This window comes from Pelodiscus sinensis, chromosome 18 (genome assembly GCF_052426305.1).
Source record: "Pelodiscus sinensis isolate ZL-2025 chromosome 18, ASM5242630v1, whole genome shotgun sequence".
Taxonomy (NCBI): Eukaryota; Metazoa; Chordata; order Testudines; family Trionychidae; genus Pelodiscus; species Pelodiscus sinensis.
The window spans coordinates 35699701-35718199 of NC_143069.1; the positions used below are offsets into that span (position 1 = coordinate 35699701).

At 71.6% G+C, this 18499-nt stretch overlaps 1 protein-coding gene across 6 annotated transcripts in view; it reads left to right on the plus strand.

The window, feature by feature from the left end:
- FLNA (filamin A) overlaps nucleotides 1–18499 on the plus strand; it is a 67067-nt gene that overhangs the window by 33515 nt on the left and 15053 nt on the right. For 3 of the 6 annotated variants that reach the window (XM_089770275.1, XM_089770274.1, XM_089770270.1), the window contains exons 9-36: nucleotides 120–320; nucleotides 736–873; nucleotides 2596–2719; nucleotides 2825–2961; nucleotides 4202–4395; nucleotides 4481–4594; nucleotides 5644–5787; nucleotides 6123–6246; nucleotides 6357–6517; nucleotides 6619–6709; nucleotides 6797–6966; nucleotides 7290–7407; nucleotides 7488–7750; nucleotides 8666–9263; nucleotides 9571–9744; nucleotides 9820–9982; nucleotides 10159–10319; nucleotides 11198–11368; nucleotides 11433–11556; nucleotides 11636–11792; nucleotides 12303–12492; nucleotides 12639–12662; nucleotides 13522–13974; nucleotides 15633–15773; nucleotides 15866–15994; nucleotides 16128–16301; nucleotides 17165–17326; nucleotides 17751–17954. In XM_089770275.1, the coding sequence (XP_089626401.1) occupies nucleotides 120–320; nucleotides 736–873; nucleotides 2596–2719; nucleotides 2825–2961; nucleotides 4202–4395; nucleotides 4481–4594; nucleotides 5644–5787; nucleotides 6123–6246; nucleotides 6357–6517; nucleotides 6619–6709; nucleotides 6797–6966; nucleotides 7290–7407; nucleotides 7488–7750; nucleotides 8666–9263; nucleotides 9571–9744; nucleotides 9820–9982; nucleotides 10159–10319; nucleotides 11198–11368; nucleotides 11433–11556; nucleotides 11636–11792; nucleotides 12303–12492; nucleotides 12639–12662; nucleotides 13522–13974; nucleotides 15633–15773; nucleotides 15866–15994; nucleotides 16128–16301; nucleotides 17165–17326; nucleotides 17751–17954 (5004 nt within the window). The remainder of the gene's footprint in view (nucleotides 1–119; nucleotides 321–735; nucleotides 874–2595; nucleotides 2720–2824; nucleotides 2962–4201; nucleotides 4396–4480; nucleotides 4595–5643; nucleotides 5788–6122; nucleotides 6247–6356; nucleotides 6518–6618; nucleotides 6710–6796; nucleotides 6967–7289; nucleotides 7408–7487; nucleotides 7751–8665; nucleotides 9264–9570; nucleotides 9745–9819; nucleotides 9983–10158; nucleotides 10320–11197; nucleotides 11369–11432; nucleotides 11557–11635; nucleotides 11793–12302; nucleotides 12493–12638; nucleotides 12663–13521; nucleotides 13975–15632; nucleotides 15774–15865; nucleotides 15995–16127; nucleotides 16302–17164; nucleotides 17327–17750; nucleotides 17955–18499) is intronic. The other 3 variants (XM_089770272.1, XM_089770273.1, XM_089770271.1) reach the window with 3 other exon arrangements.

Genomic DNA, 18499 nt, shown 5'->3' on the forward strand with positions numbered 1-18499 from the left:
ATGTCTGGGGGGAGGTGGGGTACCCCGGGGGCGGGCCTAGGGCTAACCCTAGCCCCACCCTGAGTTGCCAGCGCAGTGGGGGGCTGGGGCGCGGCTCGGGCTGACTCCTGCCTCCCCAGGCGCAGGGGTGGGCGAGGTGGAGGTGGCCGTGCTGGACCCCAGTGGGCACAGGGGCACCGTGGAGCAGCAGCTGGAGGATCGGGGCGACAGCACCTACCGCTGCACCTACCGCCCGGGCACCGAGGGCACCTACATCGTCCACGTGTCCTTCGGGGGCATGCCCATCCCCCGCAGCCCCTTCGCCGTCAACGTGGGGCAGGGTGAGCCGGGGGTGCTGCTGCTACTGTCTCTCTGCCCCCCAGGACACAGGGTCCCCCCGGAGGGACATGCAGCCCCTGCTCTATCTGCCTCCTGTTAACCCTCCTCTCCTCTCTCTGCTGCGCTGCTGGCTGTCCTAGCTTTCTCTCTGTCTGTCTGTCTCTCCGACGAGCGGCCGACCGGGACCCTCGGCTGATGCCCCCAATGGTACTGTGTGCTCGGGGCGCCGGGGGGGCTGCCTGGGGGTGGGGGTGGCCCTTAGGGGCCCCTTTCTCCCCATAGCGACTCCCGGGGCCCGCAGGGGTCCTCGCTCGCTCCCCTGCGGCCGTGCGTGACTGGGCGGGGGGCGGTGCACCCTGGGCTGCGTGGGACTCCTGCACGCTTGGGTCCTTCTCACAGGCTGTCTCTGCCCCACAGCGTGCAACCCCAGTGCCTGCCGGGCCGTGGGGCGGGGGCTGCAGGCCAAGGGGCTCCGGGTGAAGGAGCCGGCGGACTTCAAGGTCTACACCAAGGGGGCTGGCAGCGGGGACCTGAAGGTCACGGTCAAGGGCCCAAGTGAGTGACACCCTCCCTCCCCGGGAAGGGGCTGGCAGGCTGGGGGTCCAGGCCGCATGTGGGGGGCTGCCCCACAGTGACCCTGGTCTCGCAGTGGGGCTAGAGAGCGAGGAGCATGGAGGGATCTGTGCAGTGTGTGGGGAGGAGGTGGGGAAGGCTGCCCCACGGCGAGGGGGCGGGGCTGCCCCACAGTGACCCTGGTCTTGCAGTGGGGCTAGAGAGCAAGGAGCATGGAGGGATCTGTGCAGTGTGTGGGGAGGGGGTGGGGAAGGCTGCCCCACGGCGAGGGGGCGGGGCTGCCCCACAGTGACCCGGTCTCCTCGCATTGGCGCATGGAGGGATCTGTGCAGTGTGTGGGGAGGGGGTGGGGAAGGCTGCCCCACGGCGAGGGGGCGGGGCTGCCCCACAGTGACCCAGTCTCCTCGCATTGGCGCACGGAGGGATCTGTGCAGTGTGTGGGGAGGGGGTGGGGAAGGCTGCCCCACGGCGAGGGGGCGGGGCTGCCCCACAGTGACCCGGTCTCCTCGCATTGGCGCATGGAGGGATCTGTGCAGTGTGTGGGGAGGGGGCGGGGCTGCCCCACGGCGAGGGGGCGGGGCTGCCCCACAGTGACCCGGTCTCCTCGCATTGGCGCATGGAGGGATCTGTGCAGTGTGTGGGGAGGGGGTGGGGAAGGCTGCCCCACGGCGAGGGGGCGGGGCTGCCCCACAGTGACCCGGTCTCCTCGCATTGGCGCATGGAGGGATCTGTGCAGTGTGTGGGGAGGGGGTGGGGAAGGCTGCCCCACGGTGGGGGGGGCGGGGCTGCCCCACAGTGACCCGGTCTCCTCGCATTGGAGCATGGAGGGATCTGTGCAGTGTGTGGGGAGGAGGCGAGGAAGGCTGCCCCACGGCGGGGGGGGCGGGGCTGCCCCACAGTGACCCGGTCTCCTCGCATTGGCGCATGGCGGGATCTGTGCAGTGTGTGGGGAGGGGGTGGGGAAGGCTGCCCCACGGCGAGGGGGCGGGGCTGCCCCACAGTGACCCAGTCTCCTCGCATTGGCGCATGGAGGGATCTGTGCAGTGTGTGGGGAGGGGGTGGGGAAGGCTGCCCCACGGCGGGGGGGGCGGGGCTGCCCCACAGTGACCCGGTCTCCTCGCATTGGCGCATGGAGGGATCTGTGCAGTGTGTGGGGAGGGGGCGGGGAAGGCTGCCCCACGGCGAGGGGGCGGGGCTGCCCCACAGTGACCCGGTCTCCTCGCATTGGCGCATGGAGGGATCTGTGCAGTGTGTGGGGAGGGGGCGGGGCTGCCCCACGGCGGGGGGGCGGGGCTGCCCCACAGTGACCCGGTCTCCTCGCATTGGCGCATGGAGGGATCTGTGCAGTGTGTGGGGAGGGGGTGGGGAAGGCTGCCCCACGGCGGGGGGGGCGGGGCTGCCCCACAGTGACCCGGTCTCCTCGCATTGGCGCATGGAGGGATCTGTGCAGTGTGTGGGGAGGGGGTGGGGAAGGCTGCCCCACGGCGGGGGGGCGGGGCTGCCCCACAGTGACCCGGTCTCCTCGCATTGGCGCATGGAGGGATCTGTGCAGTGTGTGGGGAGGGGGTGGGGAAGGCTGCCCCACGGCGGGGGGGGCGGGGCTGCCCCACAGTGACCCGGTCTCCTCGCATTGGCGCATGGAGGGATCTGTGCAGTGTGTGGGGAGGGGGCGGGGCTGCCCCACACTGACCCATCTCCTCACAGTGGGGCCGGAGAGCGTGAAGCAGAGGGATCTTGGCGACGGCGTGTTTGCCTTTGAGTATCTTCCCACCCTGCCCGGGAACTACACGGTTACCATCACCTGGGGCGGGCAGCAGGTTCCACGCAGGTGAGCAGCTGTGGGCAGCGGGGCCGCATGTCTGGCCCAGCCCGGGCTGGGCGGGGCCCTGCCCAGAAGGATCCCGATTGTGACCACCTTCCCTCGCCCCCCCAGCCCGTTCGAAGTGAAGGTCGGCCCCGAATGCGGTAGCCAGAAAGTGCGGGCCTGGGGCCCCGGCCTGGAGGGCGGCGTGGTGGGCAAGTCAGCTGACTTCGTGGTGGAGGCCCTTGGGGACGACGTGGGCACACTGGGTGAGTGGGGGGCGAGGCGGGAGGGGTGACGTGGGCACGCTGGGTGAGTGGGGGGGGGCGAGGCGGGAGGGGTGACGTGGGCACGCTGGGTGAGTGGGGGGGGCGAGGCGGGAGGGGTGACGTGGGCACGCTGGGTGAGTGGGGGGGGCGAGGCGGGAGGGGTGACGTGGGCACGCTGGGTGAGTGGGGGGGGCGAGGCGGGAGGGGTGACGTGGGCACGCTGGGTGAGTGGGGGGGGGCGAGGCGGGAGGGGTGACGTGGGCACGCTGGGTGAGTGGGGGGGGGCGAGGCGGGAGGGGTGACGTGGGCACGCTGGGTGAGTGGGGGGGGCGAGGCGGGAGGGGTGACGTGGGCACGCTGGGTGAGTGGGGGGGGGGGCGAGGCGGGAGGGGTGACGTGGGCACGCTGGGTGAGTGGGGGGGGGGCGAGGCGGGAGGGGTGACGTGGGCACGCTGGGTGAGTGGGGGGGGCGAGGCGGGAGGGGTGACGTGGGCACGCTGGGTGAGTGGGGGGGGCGAGGCGGGAGGGGTGACGTGGGCACGCTGGGTGAGTGGGGGGGGCGAGGCGGGAGGGGTGACGTGGGCACGCTGGGTGAGTGGGGGGGGCGAGGTGGGAGGGGTGATGTGGCCACGCTGGGTGAGTGGGGGGGGCGAGGTGGGAGGGGTGATGTGGCCACGCTGGGTGAGTGGGGGGGGGACGGCGTGGGCACGCTGGGTGAGTGGGAGGCGATGTGGGAGGGGTGACGGCGTGGGCACGCTGGGTGAGTGGGAGGCGATGTGGGAGGGGTGACGACGGCGTGGGCACGCTGGGTGAGTGGGAGGCGATGTGGGAGGGGTGACGTGGCCACGCTGGGTGAGTGGGGTGGGGACGGCGTGGGCATGCTGGGTGAGTGGGAGGCGATGTGGGAGGGGTGACGTGGCCACGCTGGGTGAGTGGGGTGGGGACGGCGTGGGCATGCTGGGTGAGTGGGAGGCGACGTGGGAGGGGTGACGTGGCCACGCTGGGTGAGTGGGAGGCAACGTGGGAGGGGTGACGTGGCCACGCTGGGAGAGCAGGGTGGGTTGATGTGGATGTGGGGGAGGCCTGGGCACAGTGGGTGAGCGGGACGTGGGCACGCTGGGAGGCAGGGCGGGGGTGCAAGATGGGGTCCCGGAGGAGGGAAGGGCTGGGTTCGGCATGGGAGCCCAGAGGTAGGGGACTGGGTTGGGGGGCCCCAGGCTCATCGCTCCCCTCCCCGCAGGGTTCTCGGTGGAGGGCCCGTCCCAGGCCCGGATCGAGTGTGACGACCGCGGCGACGGCTCGTGCGACGTGCGCTACTGGCCCCAGGAGCCGGGCGACTACGCCGTGCACGTGCTGTGCAACGGGGAGGACATTCGCCACAGCCCCTTCATGGCGGAGATCCGCCCCGCCCCCCGCGAGGTGCACCCTGACAAGGTACCCCCGACCCCGCATGCCTGCCTGCGCTTGATTGGGGGGGGCGAGGTGGGGCAGGGTTCCCTCTGACCTGAGCTCCCCCCAGGTGAAAGCTTACGGGCCCGGGCTGGAGAAAACGGGCGTTGCCATCAACAAACTGGCTGAATTCACGGTGGATGCCAGAAATGGGGGCAAGGCCCCCCTCAGGGTTCAGGTGCAGGTGAGGAGAGGAGAGCTGGGGGGGGGGGCGGTGGCTGGGGACACTGGGGTGGTGGTGGCTGGGGGCACTGTGGGGGGGGCGGTTATGGTAGCACTGGGCACGGTGCCTGGGGGTGGGGGGGGCAGTTGTGGGGAGGCACTGGGGGGGCCAGTGGCTGGGGGCACTGGAGGGGGGCGGTTGTGGCAGCATTGGGGGTGGTGGCTGGGGGCACTGGGGGGGCGATTGTGGCAGCACTGGGGGGGCGGTGGCTGGGGGCACTGGGGGGGCGGTTGTGGCAGCATTGGGGCGTGGCTGGGGGTACTGGGGGGGCGGTTGTGGCAGCATTGGGGGGGCGGGGGCCGGGGACCTGGGGGGGCGGTGGTGGCAGCACTGGGGGGGCGGGGGCCGGGGACCTGGGGGGGCGGTGGTGGCAGCACTGGGCGGGCGGTGGCTGGGGGCCTGGGGGGGCGGTGGTGGCAGCACTGGGGGGGCGGGGGCCGGGGACCTGGGGGGGCGGTGGTGGCAGCACTGGGGGGGCGGGGGCCGGGGACCTGGGGGGGCGGTGGTGGCAGCACTGGGGGGGCGGTGGCCGGGGACCTGGGGGGGCGGTGGTGGCAGCACTGGGGGGGCGGTGGCTGGGGGCCTGGGGGGGCGGTGGTGGCAGCACTGGGGGGGCGGGGGCCGGGGACCTGGGGGGGCGGTGGTGGTAGCACTGGGGGGGCGGGGACCAGGGGCCTGGGGGGGCGGTGGTGGCAGCACTGGGGGGGCGGGGGCCTGGGGGGGCGGTGGTGGCAGCACTGGGAGGGCGGGGGCCTGGGGGGGCGGTGGTGGTAGCACTGGGGGGGCGGGGACCAGGGGCCTGGGGGGGCGGTGGTGGCAGCACTGGGGGGGCGGGGGCCTGGGGGGGGCGGTGGTGGCAGCACTGGGAGGGCGGGGGCCTGGGGGGGCGGTGGTGGCAGCACTGGGAGGGCGGGGGCCTGGGGGCCTGGGGGGGCGGTGGTGGCAGCACTGGGGGGGCAGGGGCCTGGGGGGGCGGTGGCCGGGGGCCGGCTCTGACTCGCTCTCCCCAGGACGCGGGGGGGGCCCCGCTGGACGTGGCCGTGCGGGACGAGGGCAACGGCACCTACAGCTGCTCCTACCTGCCCAAGAAGCCGGGGAAGCTCACGGCCCTGGTGTCCTGGGACGGCGTCAACATCCCCGGCAGCCCCTACCGCGTGAGTGGGGGGGCATCCCGGGAGGGGGTGTGGCCTGGGGTCACTGGGGGGTTACCATGGTAACAGGCTGGGCCTGGTGATGCTCCAGACCTCCCTGGACCAGGCAGTTACCCGTAGCAACCAGCCAGGCCTGCCCTGGGTTGGGATGACTCGCTGTAGGGAGGAGGGCTGTGCTGGGGGGGCAGGGCATGGGCGGGAGACCAGTGGGGGGGGGGGCGCGGGGAGCTGGAGGGGGCAGGGCATGGGGTGGAGCTGGGGGGCAGTACACGGGCAGTGGCTTGTGTATGGGCACTGTGTTGTCAAGCACCCTTGCAAAGAGTCTGTCTGCCCCCCAGGTGAGCGTGGGGGCCGGCAGCCACCCCCATAAGGTGAAGGTGCATGGCCCCGGCGTGGCCAAGACAGGCCTCAAGGCCCACGAGCCGACTTACTTCACCGTGGACTGCGTCGAGGCTGGGCAGGGTGAGCAATGGGGCCGGGGCTGGGGAGGGAACGCCAACAGCTCTCCCCATGGCCCCCACGTGACTTGGGGGTGGGGGAGCTGACGGCGTTGCTGGTCTCCTCCCCCCCAGGGGACGTGAGCATCGGGATCAAGTGCGCCCCAGGCGTGGTGGGGCCGGCTGAGGCCGACATCGACTTTGACATCATCCGCAACGACAACGACACGTTCACCGTGCGCTACACGCCCCGGGGGCCCGGCACCTACACCATCATGGTGCTCTTCGCCGACCAGGTGAGCCGCTGCCTGGCTGGGGGGGGGCGGGACTTCCCCCGGGGCACTGCAGGGCCTGGCCCAGCTGATACACAGCCTCATGCTCCTGAACTCCCCCCCAGGCCACCCCCACCAGCCCCATCCGCATCAAGGTGGAGCCGTCGCACGACGCCAGCAAGGTGAAGGCGGAAGGGCCCGGGCTGAGCCGCACGGGTGAGTTCTGGGGCGGGGGCGGGGGCCGGCTGGGCAGGGTGAGGGAGGCACCGTCACAGACCTGCTGACTCTGTGGCCTCCTGGCAGGCGTGGAACTGGGCAAACCCACCCACTTCACGGTGAACGCCAAGGCGGGGGGCCGGGCCCCCCTGGACGTGCAGATCACCGGCCCGGCCAAGGGCGAGGCTGTGCAGGACTTGGAGGTGATTGACAACCATGACGGCACCCACACGGTGAAATACACCCCTGTGCAGCAGGTACGAGGTGTCCTGGCCCCATCCTCTCGCAGGACGTGTCCAACTCCCAGCCCAGATGCACTCGGCCCTTCGCCGGGGCTGCACCCCTCTGAGCCCCCAGCAGCCTACCTGTGTCGTGGTTCCCCCGTGGGAGCAATATTTCCCCCTGCCCCCCACACCCCGCTCATCACTAGCCTGCAGCAGGCCAGACTGCAACACCCCCGTCACTGCCACCCCCACCCCCACCCCGTAGGGGACACCGTGTCTCGCTAGCCAGATGCTGCGGTGGCAGGGAAACTGAGGCAGAGAGGCAAGGTGACCATCCTTCCCTCTTGGCCATGCAGGGTAACCTGGGCGTGGCTGTGACCTACGGCGGGGACCACATCCCCAAAAGCCCCTTCAGTGTGGGTGTGGCCCCCAGTCTGGACCTAGGCAAGATCAAGATCACCGGCCTGGCTGACAGTACGTACCTGGCTGCCACGGAGGGGCGGGCGGGCGGGAGGTGGAGACGTGCCGGCTCAGAGCTCTCCCTCTCCCCACAGAGGTGGAGGCAGGCAAGGACCAGGAGTTCACGGTCAAGTCCAAGGGGGCCGGCGGGCAGGGCAAGGTGGTGGCCAAGATTGCTGGTCCCTCAGGCAAGCCGGTGCCCTGTAAGGTGGAGCCAGGCCTGAGCCCCGACAACTCGCTGGTGAAATTCATCCCGCGCGAGGAGGGCCCCTACGAGGTGCAGGTGACCTACGATGGCACCCCCGTGCCTGGCAGCCCCTTCCCTGTGGAGGCTGTGCCCCCCACCAACCCCTCCAAGGTGTGTGTGCCCCACCCCACACGCAGCCCTGATGGGGCCGGCATCTCCTTGGGCCTGCACCCATCGGTGGGGAGCTGGATTGCATGGTGCCGGGGAGGCAGGGACCTGGGCGGGGTCATGCTCGGGTGAGTTGGGACTTGGGGTGGGCGGCGCTGGGGCGGGCAGGGCTCTGGGTTGGAGTGGGCGGGGAGCCGGGGTGGGCGCCGCTGGGGCGGGCAGGGCTCTGGGTTGGGGTGGGCGGGGAGCCGGGGTGGGCGGCGCTGGGGCGGGCAGGGCTCTGGGTTGGGGTGGGCGGGGAGCCGGGGTGGGCGGCGCTGGGGCGGGCAGGGCTCTGGGTTGGGGTGGGCGGGGAGCCGGGGTGGGCGGCGCTGGGGCGGGCAGGGCTCTGGGTTGGGTTGGGTTGGGCGGGGAGCCGGGGTGGGCGGCGCTGGGGCGGGCAGGGCTCTGGGTTGGGGCGGGCGGGGAGCCGGGGTGGGCGGCGCTGGAGCAGTGGGGATTGTTGACTTTGTGCTCTGTGGTTCCTCCTTCCTGTGCGGTTCTGTAGCGTTTCTGGGGTGCCCGGGGGGGATGGGAGCTGTGGGGGAGGGCCCAGGCCAGCCTGTCCTTTGGCCCGAGGGGGAAGGAGCAGGGCAGGGGAGTGCAGCGCAGCCTGGAGGGCCAGGCCTGTCCATGGGGACGTGGCTCCCTCTGCCCGGATTCGGCTGCAGGAAGGGGGCTGGGAGCAGGGCCCAGGCCCGCAATGCATGATACTGACTGTCCCTGGGACCCAAGAAACCTTCTCTCCTACCTGCCGCCTGAGAGTCCCGGCTGGCTGCAGGGGGGTGGGGGGTGCAGGGCCTGCGGACTCCCCCGCGCTCTGGGACAGGCCGTGCTGGTGCTGCGGGCAGGGCCCCTCACCTGCTCCTGTCCCCACAGGTCAAGGCCTACGGGCCAGGGCTGCAGGGCGGGCAGGTGGGCTCGCCGGCCCCCTTCACCATCGACACGAAGGGGGCGGGCCCGGGCGGCCTGGGGCTGACGGTGGAGGGCCCGTGCGAGGCCGAGCTCGAGTGCCTGGACAACGGGGACGGCACCTGCTCCGTCTCCTACCTGCCGACGGAGCCCGGCGACTACAACATCAACATCCTGTTTGCGGGCGCCCACGTGCCTGGCTCGCCCTTCCGCGCCGCCGTCCGGCCCCGCTTCGACCCCTCCAAGGTGACCTGCTCGGGGCCGGGGCTGGAGCGGGCCACGGCGGGCCAGCCGGGCCAGTTCCACGTGGACTGCTCGCGGGCCGGCAGTGCGGAGCTCACCATCGAGATCATCTCGGAGGGCGGGGCCCAGGCGGAGGTGCGCGTGCAGGACGGCGGCGACGGGACCTACACCATCGCCTACACCCCGCTGTGCCCCGGCACCTACACCATCACCATCAAGTACGGCGGACAGCCCGTGCCTCACTTCCCCAGCAAGCTGCAGGTGCAGCCCGCCCTCGACACCACCGGCATCCAGGTCTATGGGCCGGGCGTGCAGGGCGAAGGTCAGCCCCGGGCAGGGGGCAGAGTGCTGGCCGGGGTGGGGAGAGGAGTGGGGGCAGACCTCTGGGGTGTTGGGGGAGGGGCCTGCGGGGGGGAGATGGTCAGGCCACAAGTGGGGCTGCGGAAGGTGGGGTGAACTTGTGGGATATTGGGGAGGGGGAGAGGTGGGGTGTTGGGGGGAAGGGTGGGGCCAGTAGATGGGGAGTTGTTTGTCTTTGGAAGGGGAAATGCTGGGGGGTGGAGTCACCCGGCTCCTCCCCTGAGATGTGCAGCTGGGGGCCCCACTTGTGGCCTGTCTCCCCCCCACAGGCGTGTTCCGGGAGGCCACGACAGAGTTTAGCGTGGACGCCCGGGCACTGAGCACCACTGGGGGCCCCCATGTCAAGACCCGGGTGTCCAACCCCTCGGGGAACCTGACGGAGGCCTTCGTGCAGGACCACGGGGATGGCACGTACCGCGTGGAGTACACCCCCTATGAGGAGGGTGAGCCGGGTGCCAGGGTGTGGGGGGCAGGGCTGGGGCTGGAATCCAGCCCCCTGATCTCCCTTCCCGTGGCAGGAGTCCACTCGGTCGACGTGAGCTACGACGGGCACCCTGTGCCCAAGAGCCCCTTCCGGGTGCCGGTCAGCGAGGGCTGTGACCCCAGCCGAGTCAGGGTGCACGGGCCGGGCCTGCAGAGCGGCACCACCAACCAGCCCAACCGCTTCACCGTCGAGACCAGGTGAGGTGCCGGTCGGCAAGGCTCTGGCTCCAGGGGATGGGCTGGTGCCGGCTGGCTCCCGGGGGGCTGGGCCTGGAACTGGCATGGCTCCGCTCTGCCTGGGGCCAGGGCTGGCCGGCTCTGGCTCCTAGCTGGGAGGGGGCTGTTCCCCATTGTGCTTCTCTTGCCTTGCCCAGGGGGGCTGGCACCGGAGGGCTGGGCCTGGCTGTGGAGGGCCCCTCTGAAGCCAAAATGACCTGCACGGATAACAAGGACGGCAGCTGCTCGGTGGAATACGTCCCCTACGAACCCGGCACCTACAGCCTCAACGTCACCTACGGCGGGCGCCAGGTGCCAGGTGCGGCCAGGGGCTGGGCCGGGCTGTGCAATTCGGGGCAAGCTGCTTTGTGCCGGGGCGACTCCACTCGAAGCCCCCAAGCACCTGCTGCCTCTAGCCACGTCCCTGGGGCCCGTGGGCTGCCGGGCAGGGTCCTAGCAGAGCCCGCAGGGGTGGGGCTCCCATCGGTCTGTTGGGGCAACGCGCCTCCCCAGATGGCGTTTGGCCCTGGGCAGGTACCTCCAGGCCTGACTCGGCCTTAGCAGCCCTGGGCCCCAGGCTGGGCTGAACGCTCCCAGCCAAGCGCCTCCCGTGTGGGTCGGGGACGTGCTGCTGGCCCAGGAGAGCCCAGCTCAGAGCCACCGTGTGACTGCAGATCCCCAGACCATGGAGCCAGCAAACCCACTTCCCACAGCCCCCCTGATGGCACATCAGGGACCCCCAGATCCTGCACCCCTGCCAGCTGGTAGAACGGGGGGGTGGTTGCTCCTCCAGGACACAGCCCAGCACAGACGTGATGTGGCTACAGGAGTCAGGGCCGGGTGCCTCAGGCCCCTTCAGTTAGGGGGTCCATCCCCTCCGTGTTTCCCAGCCAGAAACTGCCACGGTCCCAGGCCCTGCCCTCTCTGCCTCCCTCCCTTGTTACCCGCTCAGGCTGAGCAAGTGGGTCTGGCCCACGAAAACCCATCACCTAATAAACCATCTTGCTAGTCCTGGCTCCTGTTTCTGGCTCAGGCTGGGACTAGGTGTGTGGGGGGTCAGTGGGAATCGCACAGCCCAGCGCGGGGGGACCCCGGGTCACAGAGCAGACGCAGCACAGGCTGCAGCAGTGCTCCGCTCCTGTGGGGGAGCTGGGCCGGAGGATGGGCACAGAGCCGTCTCCCCTGCCTTGCCCGCAGGGAGCCCCTTCCAGGTGCCGGTGCAGGAGGTGGTGGACTCGTCCAAGGTGGTGTGTGCAGGGCCAGGGCTGATGCCGGGCGTCGTGCGTGCCAGCGTGCCCCAGTCCTTTTCTGTGGACACCAGCCAGGCGGGCGTCGCCCCCCTGCAGGTCAAGGTGCAGGGCCCCAAAGGTGAGTGTCGGCTCTGGGGGTGGGAGCCCAGAGTCCACCAGCCCCTGACCCTGGTTCCCCCCAGGTGTGCTGGAGCCAGTGGACGTGGTGAGCAGTGCTGATGGCACCCAGACGGTGACTTACGTGCCCAGCAGGGAGGGGCCCTACAGCATCGCCGTGCACTATGGGGACCAGGAGGTGCCGCGCAGGTAGGTGGGAGGTGGCCAGGCTGGGGGCCGGGGCAGCCACCCACCAGGGCTGGCACTGACCCCTCGGCCCCTTCTCCAGCCCCTTCAAGGTGAAGGTTCTGCCCACGCACGACGCCAGCAAAGTGAAGGCCAGCGGGCCTGGGCTCAACACCACTGGGGTGCCCGCCAGCCTGCCCGTGGAGTTCACCATCGATGCCACGGACGCTGGCGAGGGACTGCTGGCTGTGCAGATCACAGTGAGCGGGGCACTGGGGGTTGCTGGCCATGCAGATCCCAGTGAGCAGGGGGCTGTGGGGATAAGGGGCTGCTGGCGGTGCTGGTTGCGGGGGAAAAGGGGGGTGCCGGGGGAAGGGGGCTGCTGGCGGTGCTGGTCGCGGGGGGGGGGGGGTGCCAGGGGAAGGGGGCTGCCGGCGGTGCTGGTCGCGGGGGGAGGGGGGTGCCAGGGGAAGGGGGCTGCCGGCGGTGCTGGTCGCGGGGGGTGCAGGGGGTGCCAGGGGAAGGGGGCTGCCGGCGGTGCTGGTCGCGGGGGGGAGGGGGGTGCCAGGGGAAGGGGGCTGCCGGTGGTGCTGGTCGCGGGGGGAAGGGGGGTGCCAGGGAAAGGGGCTGCTGGCAGTGCTGGTTGCAGGGTGCAGGGGGTGCCAGGGGAAGGGGGCTGCCGGCTGTGCAGGTCCCAGCGAGTGGGTGGGAAAGGTGGGGGGAAGGGGGGAAGGGTCTGTTCTCTATTCACTCCCCGCTGCCCCTCCCAGGATCCCGAGGGGAAGCCCAAGAAGGCCACGATCCGGGACAACCAGGATGGCACCTACACAGTCTCCTATGTGCCGGACACGACCGGCCGCTACACCATCCTCATCAAATACGGCGGGGACGAGATCCCCTTCTCGCCCTACCGCATCCGCGCCCTGCCCACCGGCGACGCCAGCAAGTGCACCGTCACCGGTGAGCGCCCCGGGGCGGGCGGGGGCCGCACCACCCTCACGCTGCCACACACCACCTGCTTCGGCAGCCACGGGGAGGGCGGGGGGCCGCGGGGTGTGATCCGTGTCTCACTTGACTTTCCTCGCTTCTCTGCCCCGTCACCGTAGTGTCGATCGGAGGTCACGGGCTAGGTAAGCCAGCCGCTGCACCCCACCCTGCATGGCCCTGGCCTGGGACTGCATGGCTTTGGGGGTGGGCAGGGCCCCTCTCCTGGCAGCAGCCCCTGCCGGCCCTGTGAGGGAGCCGGGCTGGGAGCAGAAATTCTTCCCCTCCACCTTCAGGGGCTGGGCGGGGCTGGTGCCTGGGCTGAATCAGCTCCTCTGACTCGCCTGCGGCTTCCTGCCCAGAGCGGAGGAGCCTGACTCATCTCCCTGGCTGTGGCTGGGGCCGCTCTCGCTCCGGCGCCACATGGAGCCCGGGGCGGGGCTGCTGGAGCGCCTGCCGCTGCCAAAAGCACCCTGGCGGGTTAACCACAGGCCTGGCCCTGCTCACGCTCAGGAAGCCCTGCTCAGGAGAGCAGGCCGAGCCTCCTCGGCAGGGAAACTGAGTCCCGCCGGCCCGCAGGGCTGGCCCTTCCTGGGCGCCCCTGCAGGCAGCGCCCCGCCCTGAGCCGGACGGGCTCCTGCTGGGCAGTGACCTGACCCCTGGCAGCTGGCCACTCGCCCTCTTGAATGCTGGGGGTCCAAGCTGCTTGCCAGGGGAGGGGGTGGGAGCTTGGCTTTGCTGCTGGGGCTTTACCTGCCAGCAGGACGCTCCGTCCTGGGCACCCATGCATGGCACGAGCTGGCTGGTTCTCAGCGGGGGCAGCCGGAACAAGGGGGTGAGCCAGGGCTGAGCTGGGGGCCCTGTGACACGGGGCTGGACCAGGCCCGGTCTCAGCTGCGGGCGTCCCCGGGGTGGGCAGCCTGCATCCGGCAGGGCAAAGGGGATTTCCCGGCTGCATGGGGGAGGGAGCGGCCCAGGCAGATTCTCACTCCCCCTTGCCGCCAGGCGCCGGGATCGGCCCCACCATCCAGATCGGGGAGGAGACCGTCATCACGGTGGACACCAAGGCGGCGGGCAAAGGGAAGGTGACCTGCACGGTCTGCACGCCCGACGGCTCCGAGGTGGATGTGGACGTGGTGGAGAACGAGGATGGGACCTTCGACATCTTCTACACGGCCCCCCAGCCCGGGAAATACGTCATCTGCGTCCGCTTCGGGGGGGAGCACATCCCCAACAGCCCCTTCCAGGTCATGGTGAGTGCAGCCTGTCTCCCCGCACGCTGGCCAGCACGTCCTCCCAGCCAGGCCCTGCAGAGCACCCCCCCTCACCCTGCTGCCTCCTGGGGATCTTTGCAGGCTACAGACCGGCCCCTGATGGGAGTCAACGGCCTGGACGTGGCCGGGCTGCGGCCGTTCGACCTGGTGATTCCCTTCACCATCAAGAAGGGGGAGATCACGGGTAAGTCGGGGCAGGGGCTCTGGGGCTGCATCCCCACAGACTCTCCCCCTGCCCCACTTGGGGTCATCTCTGACGGGAGCAGCAGAATATGGTCAGATCAGACCTATGAACCCATCACCCTGGCAGCCAGCCTGGTGTCTCCTGGCCAGCCCCCTAACCTGCTCCCCCAGTGTCCCCTGATCCCCTCCCACAGGACCAGCCCTGTGTGAGCGGGCAACGGTGAGACAGCGCATCAGGGACCCTGTCTGCCACCAGATGTGACTCCGCCAGCCGGTGCAGGACAGGGAGGCTGTATTGCTTCTCAGACACAGCGCGGCCTGGGTTCCGGGTGGGCGCCGGAGCGAGGGGGCGGCCGGTGCAGGACAGGGAGGCTGTATTGCTTCTCAGACACAGCGCGGCCTGGGTTCCGGGTGGGCGCCGGAGCGAGGGGGCGGCCGGTGCAGGACAGGGAGGCTGTATTGCTTCTCAGACATAGCGCGGCCTGGGTTCCGGGTGGGCGCCGGAGCGAGGGGGCGGCCGGTGCAGGACAGGGAGGCTGTATTGCTTCTCAGACACAGCGCGGCCTGGGTTCCGGGTGGGCGCCGGAGCGAGGGGGCGGCCGGTGCAGGACAGGGAGGCTGTATTGCTTCTCAGACACAGCGCGGCCTGGGTTCCGGGTGGGCGTCGGAGCGAGGGGGCGGCCGGTGCAGGACAGGGAGGCTGTATTGCTTCTCAGACACAGCGCGGCCTGGGTTCCGGGTGGGCGCCGGAGCGAGGGGGCGGCCGGTGCAGGACAGGGAGGCTGTATTGCTTCTCAGACACAGCGCGGCCTGGGTTCCGGGTGGGCGCCGGAGCGAGGGGGCGGCCGGTGCAGGACAGGGAGGCTGTATTGCTTCTCAGACACAGCGCGGCCTGGGTTCCGGGTGGGCGCCGGAGCGAGGGGGCGGCCGGTGCAGGACAGGGAGGCTGTATTGCTTCTCAGACACAGCGCGGCCTGGGTTCCGGGTGGGCGCCGGAGCGAGGGGGCGGCCGGTGCAGGACAGGGAGGCTGTATTGCTTCTCAGACACAGCGCGGCCTGGGTTCCGGGTGGGCGTCGGAGCGAGGGGGCGGCCGGTGCAGGACGGAGGCTGTATTGCTTCTCAGACACAGCGTGGCCTGGGTTCCGGGTGGGCGTCGGAGCGAGGGGGCGGCCGGTGCAGGACAGGGAGGCTGTATTGCTTCTCAGACACAGCGCGGCCTGGGTTCCGGGTGGGCGCCGGAGCGAGGGGGTAGCCGGTGCAAACAGAGGCTGTATTGCTTCTCAGACACAGCGCGGCCTGGGTTCCGGGTGGGCGTCGGAGCGAGGGGGCGGCCGGTGCAGGACAGAGGCTGTATTGCTTCTCAGACACAGCGCGGCCTGGGTTCCGGGTGGGCGCCGGAGCGAGGGGCCGGCAGTCCCAGACTCCTTGGTGGGGTCCACAGGCCCCTGAACCCCCAGGACTCAGCTTAGTCTCTTCTCTGCATGACTGCCCAGCGCAGACGGCCCTTCTCCAAACCACTGAGCACACATTTCCCCAGCCAGACCCCTTCCCCCCGTGGCCAGTGCTTACGGACCCAGGCCGTTAGGGTCACACACAGCAGCCAGGGAGTGGCCCCAGGCCCCCTACGTCAAGGGGGGACTGACCCGCGCTCTGCACAGGCGAAGTGCGGATGCCTTCGGGGAAGGTGGCCAAGCCAGACATCACGGATAACAAGGACGGAACGGTGACCGTGAGATACGCGCCCACGGAGGCCGGGCTGCACGAAATGGACATCCGCTGCGACAGCCTGCACATCCCAGGTGCCATGGGTGGAGGGGGCGGGGGCTGGGGGAATGGCGGGGACTGAGGCTGGCTCTCACCCCCCATAATATCTGTCTTCCCCCGTCCGCAGGGAGCCCCCTGCAGTTCTACGTGGATTACGTCAACAGCGGCCACGTGACAGCCTACGGCCCCGGCCTCACCCACGGTGTGGTCAATAAGCCGGCCACCTTCACTGTCAACACCAAGGATGCTGGCGAAGGTGAGGCCGGACGCCTGGGTTCCCTTCCTGGCAGGGGTGGGGCTGGTTCCCCCCTTCCTGGCGGGGGCTGGGGGCTGCTGGTTCAAGCGGTGGGGCTGGAAGCCCTGATCTCGGTCCCCACTCTGGGCTGCAGGTGGGCTGTCCTTGGCGGTGGAAGGCCCCTCGAAGGCAGAGATCAGCTGCACTGACAACCAGGATGGCACCTGCAGCGTCTCCTACCTGCCCGTGCTGCCAGGCGACTACAGCATCGCGGTGAAATACAACGACAAGCACATCCCGGGCAGCCCCTTCACCGCCCGCATCACTGGTCAGCTGGGCCACGGGGCTGGGGGTGGGGTGAGGGGGGCGGGGGCAGGCACGCTCCCCTTGGCCACGGGGCTGGGGGCGGGGCAGGGGTGGGGTGGGGTGAGGGGGGCAGGGGCAGGCACGCTCCCCTTGGCCACGGGGCTGGGGGTGGGGCAGGATGGGGTGGGGTGGGGTGAGGGGGGCGGGGGCAGGCACGCTCCCCTTGGCCACGGGGCTGGGGGTGGGGCGGGGTGGGGGGGGCGGGGGCAGGCACGCTCCCCTTGGCCATGGGGCTGGGGGTGGGGCAGGATGGGGTGGGGTGGGGTGAGGGGGGCGGGGGCAGGCACGCTCCCCTTGGCCATGGGGCTGGGGGCGGGGCAGGATGGGGTGGGGTGGGGTGAGGGGGGCGGGGGCAGGCACGCTCCCCTTGGCCATGGGGCTGGGGGCGGGGCAGGATGGGGTGGGGTGGGGTGAGGGGGGCGGGGGCAGGCACGCTCCCCTTGGCCATGGGGCTGGGGGCGGGGCAGGATGGGGTGGGGTGGGGTGAGGGGGGCGGGGGCAGGCACGCTCCCCTTGGCCATGGGGCTGGGGGCGGGGCAGGATGGGGTGGGGTGGGGTGAGGGGCGGGGGCAGGCACGCTCCCCTTGGCCATGGGGCTGGGGGCGGGGCAGGATGGGGTGGGGTGGGGTGAGGGGCGGGGGCAGGCACGCTCCCCTTGGCCATGGGGCTGGGGGTGGGGCAGGATGGGGTGGGGTGGGGTGAGGGGGGCGGGGGCAGGCACGCTCCCCTTGGCCACGGGGCTGGGGGTGGGGCAGGATGGGGTGGGGTGGGGTGAGGGGGGCGGGGGCAGGCACGCTCCCCTTGGCTCACAGTTCCTGCCCCCAGGCGACGACACCCTGCGCATGTCCCAGCTGAAGGTTGGCTCCTCGGCCGACATCCCCCTGGAGATCGCGGAGACGGACCTGAGCCAGCTGACAGCGACCGTCACCCCCCCGTCAGGGCGCCAGGAGCCCTGCCAGCTCAAGCGGCTCCGCAACGGCCATGTGGGTGAGTCCTGTGCTGCCCGGCCGGTGCCCCTCCCGGCCCGGCCGGTGCCCCTGCCCCTCCCGGCCCGCAGCCCCTGCCCCTCCCGGCCCGGCCGGTGCCCCTCACTCCCGGCCCGCAGCCCCTGCCCCTGCCCGGCCCGGCCCCTGCCCCTCCCGCCCCTGCCCCTCCCGGCCCGCAGCCCCTGCCCCTCCCGGCCCGCAGCCCCTGCCCCTCCCGGCCCGGCCGGTGCCCCTCCCGGCCCGGCCGGTGCCCCTCCCTCCCGGCCCGCAGCCCCTGCCCCTCCCGGCCCGGCCGGTGCCCCTCACTCCCGGCCCGCAGCCCCTGCCCCTCCCGGCCCGGCCGGTGCCCCTCCCTCCTGGCCCGCAGCCCCTGCCCCTCCCGGCCCGGCCGGTGCCCCTCACTCCTGATTCTCTCCACCCCCCAGGGATCTCGTTTGTGCCCAAGGAGGTGGGTGAGCACCTGGTGAACATCAAGCGGAACGGGCAGCACGTCTCCAACAGCCCCATCACCGTGACCATCAGCCAGTCGGAGATCGGCGACGCCAGCCGGGTCCGCGTTTCCGGGCCGGGCCTCAGCGAGGGGCGAACCTTCGAGCCAGCCGAGTTCCTCATTGACACCCGGGACGCAGGTGCCTGGCGTCTCCTGGGGCGGGCTGGTAGATGCAGCAGGCGTGGGGCTGGGGCCCGGGCACCTGGGTTCAGGGTGGGGGGGCTGGCGGGGGGGAGGCTGGCTGGGGGCCCGGACGCCTGCATTCAGGGCGGGGGGGCTGGCGGAGGGCCCGGGGGCCCGGACGCCTGGGTTCAGGGTGGGGGGGGCTGGCTGGGGGCCCGGACGCCTGGGTTCAGGGTGGGGTGGTTGGGGGGGGGAGGCTGGCTGGGGGCCCAGACGCCTGGGTTCAGGGTGGGGGGCTGGCGGGGGGGAGGCTGGCTGGGGGCCCGGACGCCTGGGTTCAGGGTGGGGGGCTGGCGGGGGGGAGGCTGGCTGGGGGCCCGGACGCCTGGGTTCAGGGTGGGGTGGTTGGGGGGGGGGGGGCTGGCTGGGGGCCCGGACGCCTGGGTTCAGGGTGGGGCGGTTGGGGGGGGGGGGAGGCTGGCTGGGGGCCCGGACGCCTGGGTTCAGGGTGGGGTGGTTGGGGGGGGGGGGGAGGCTGGCTGGGGGCCCGGACGCCTGGGT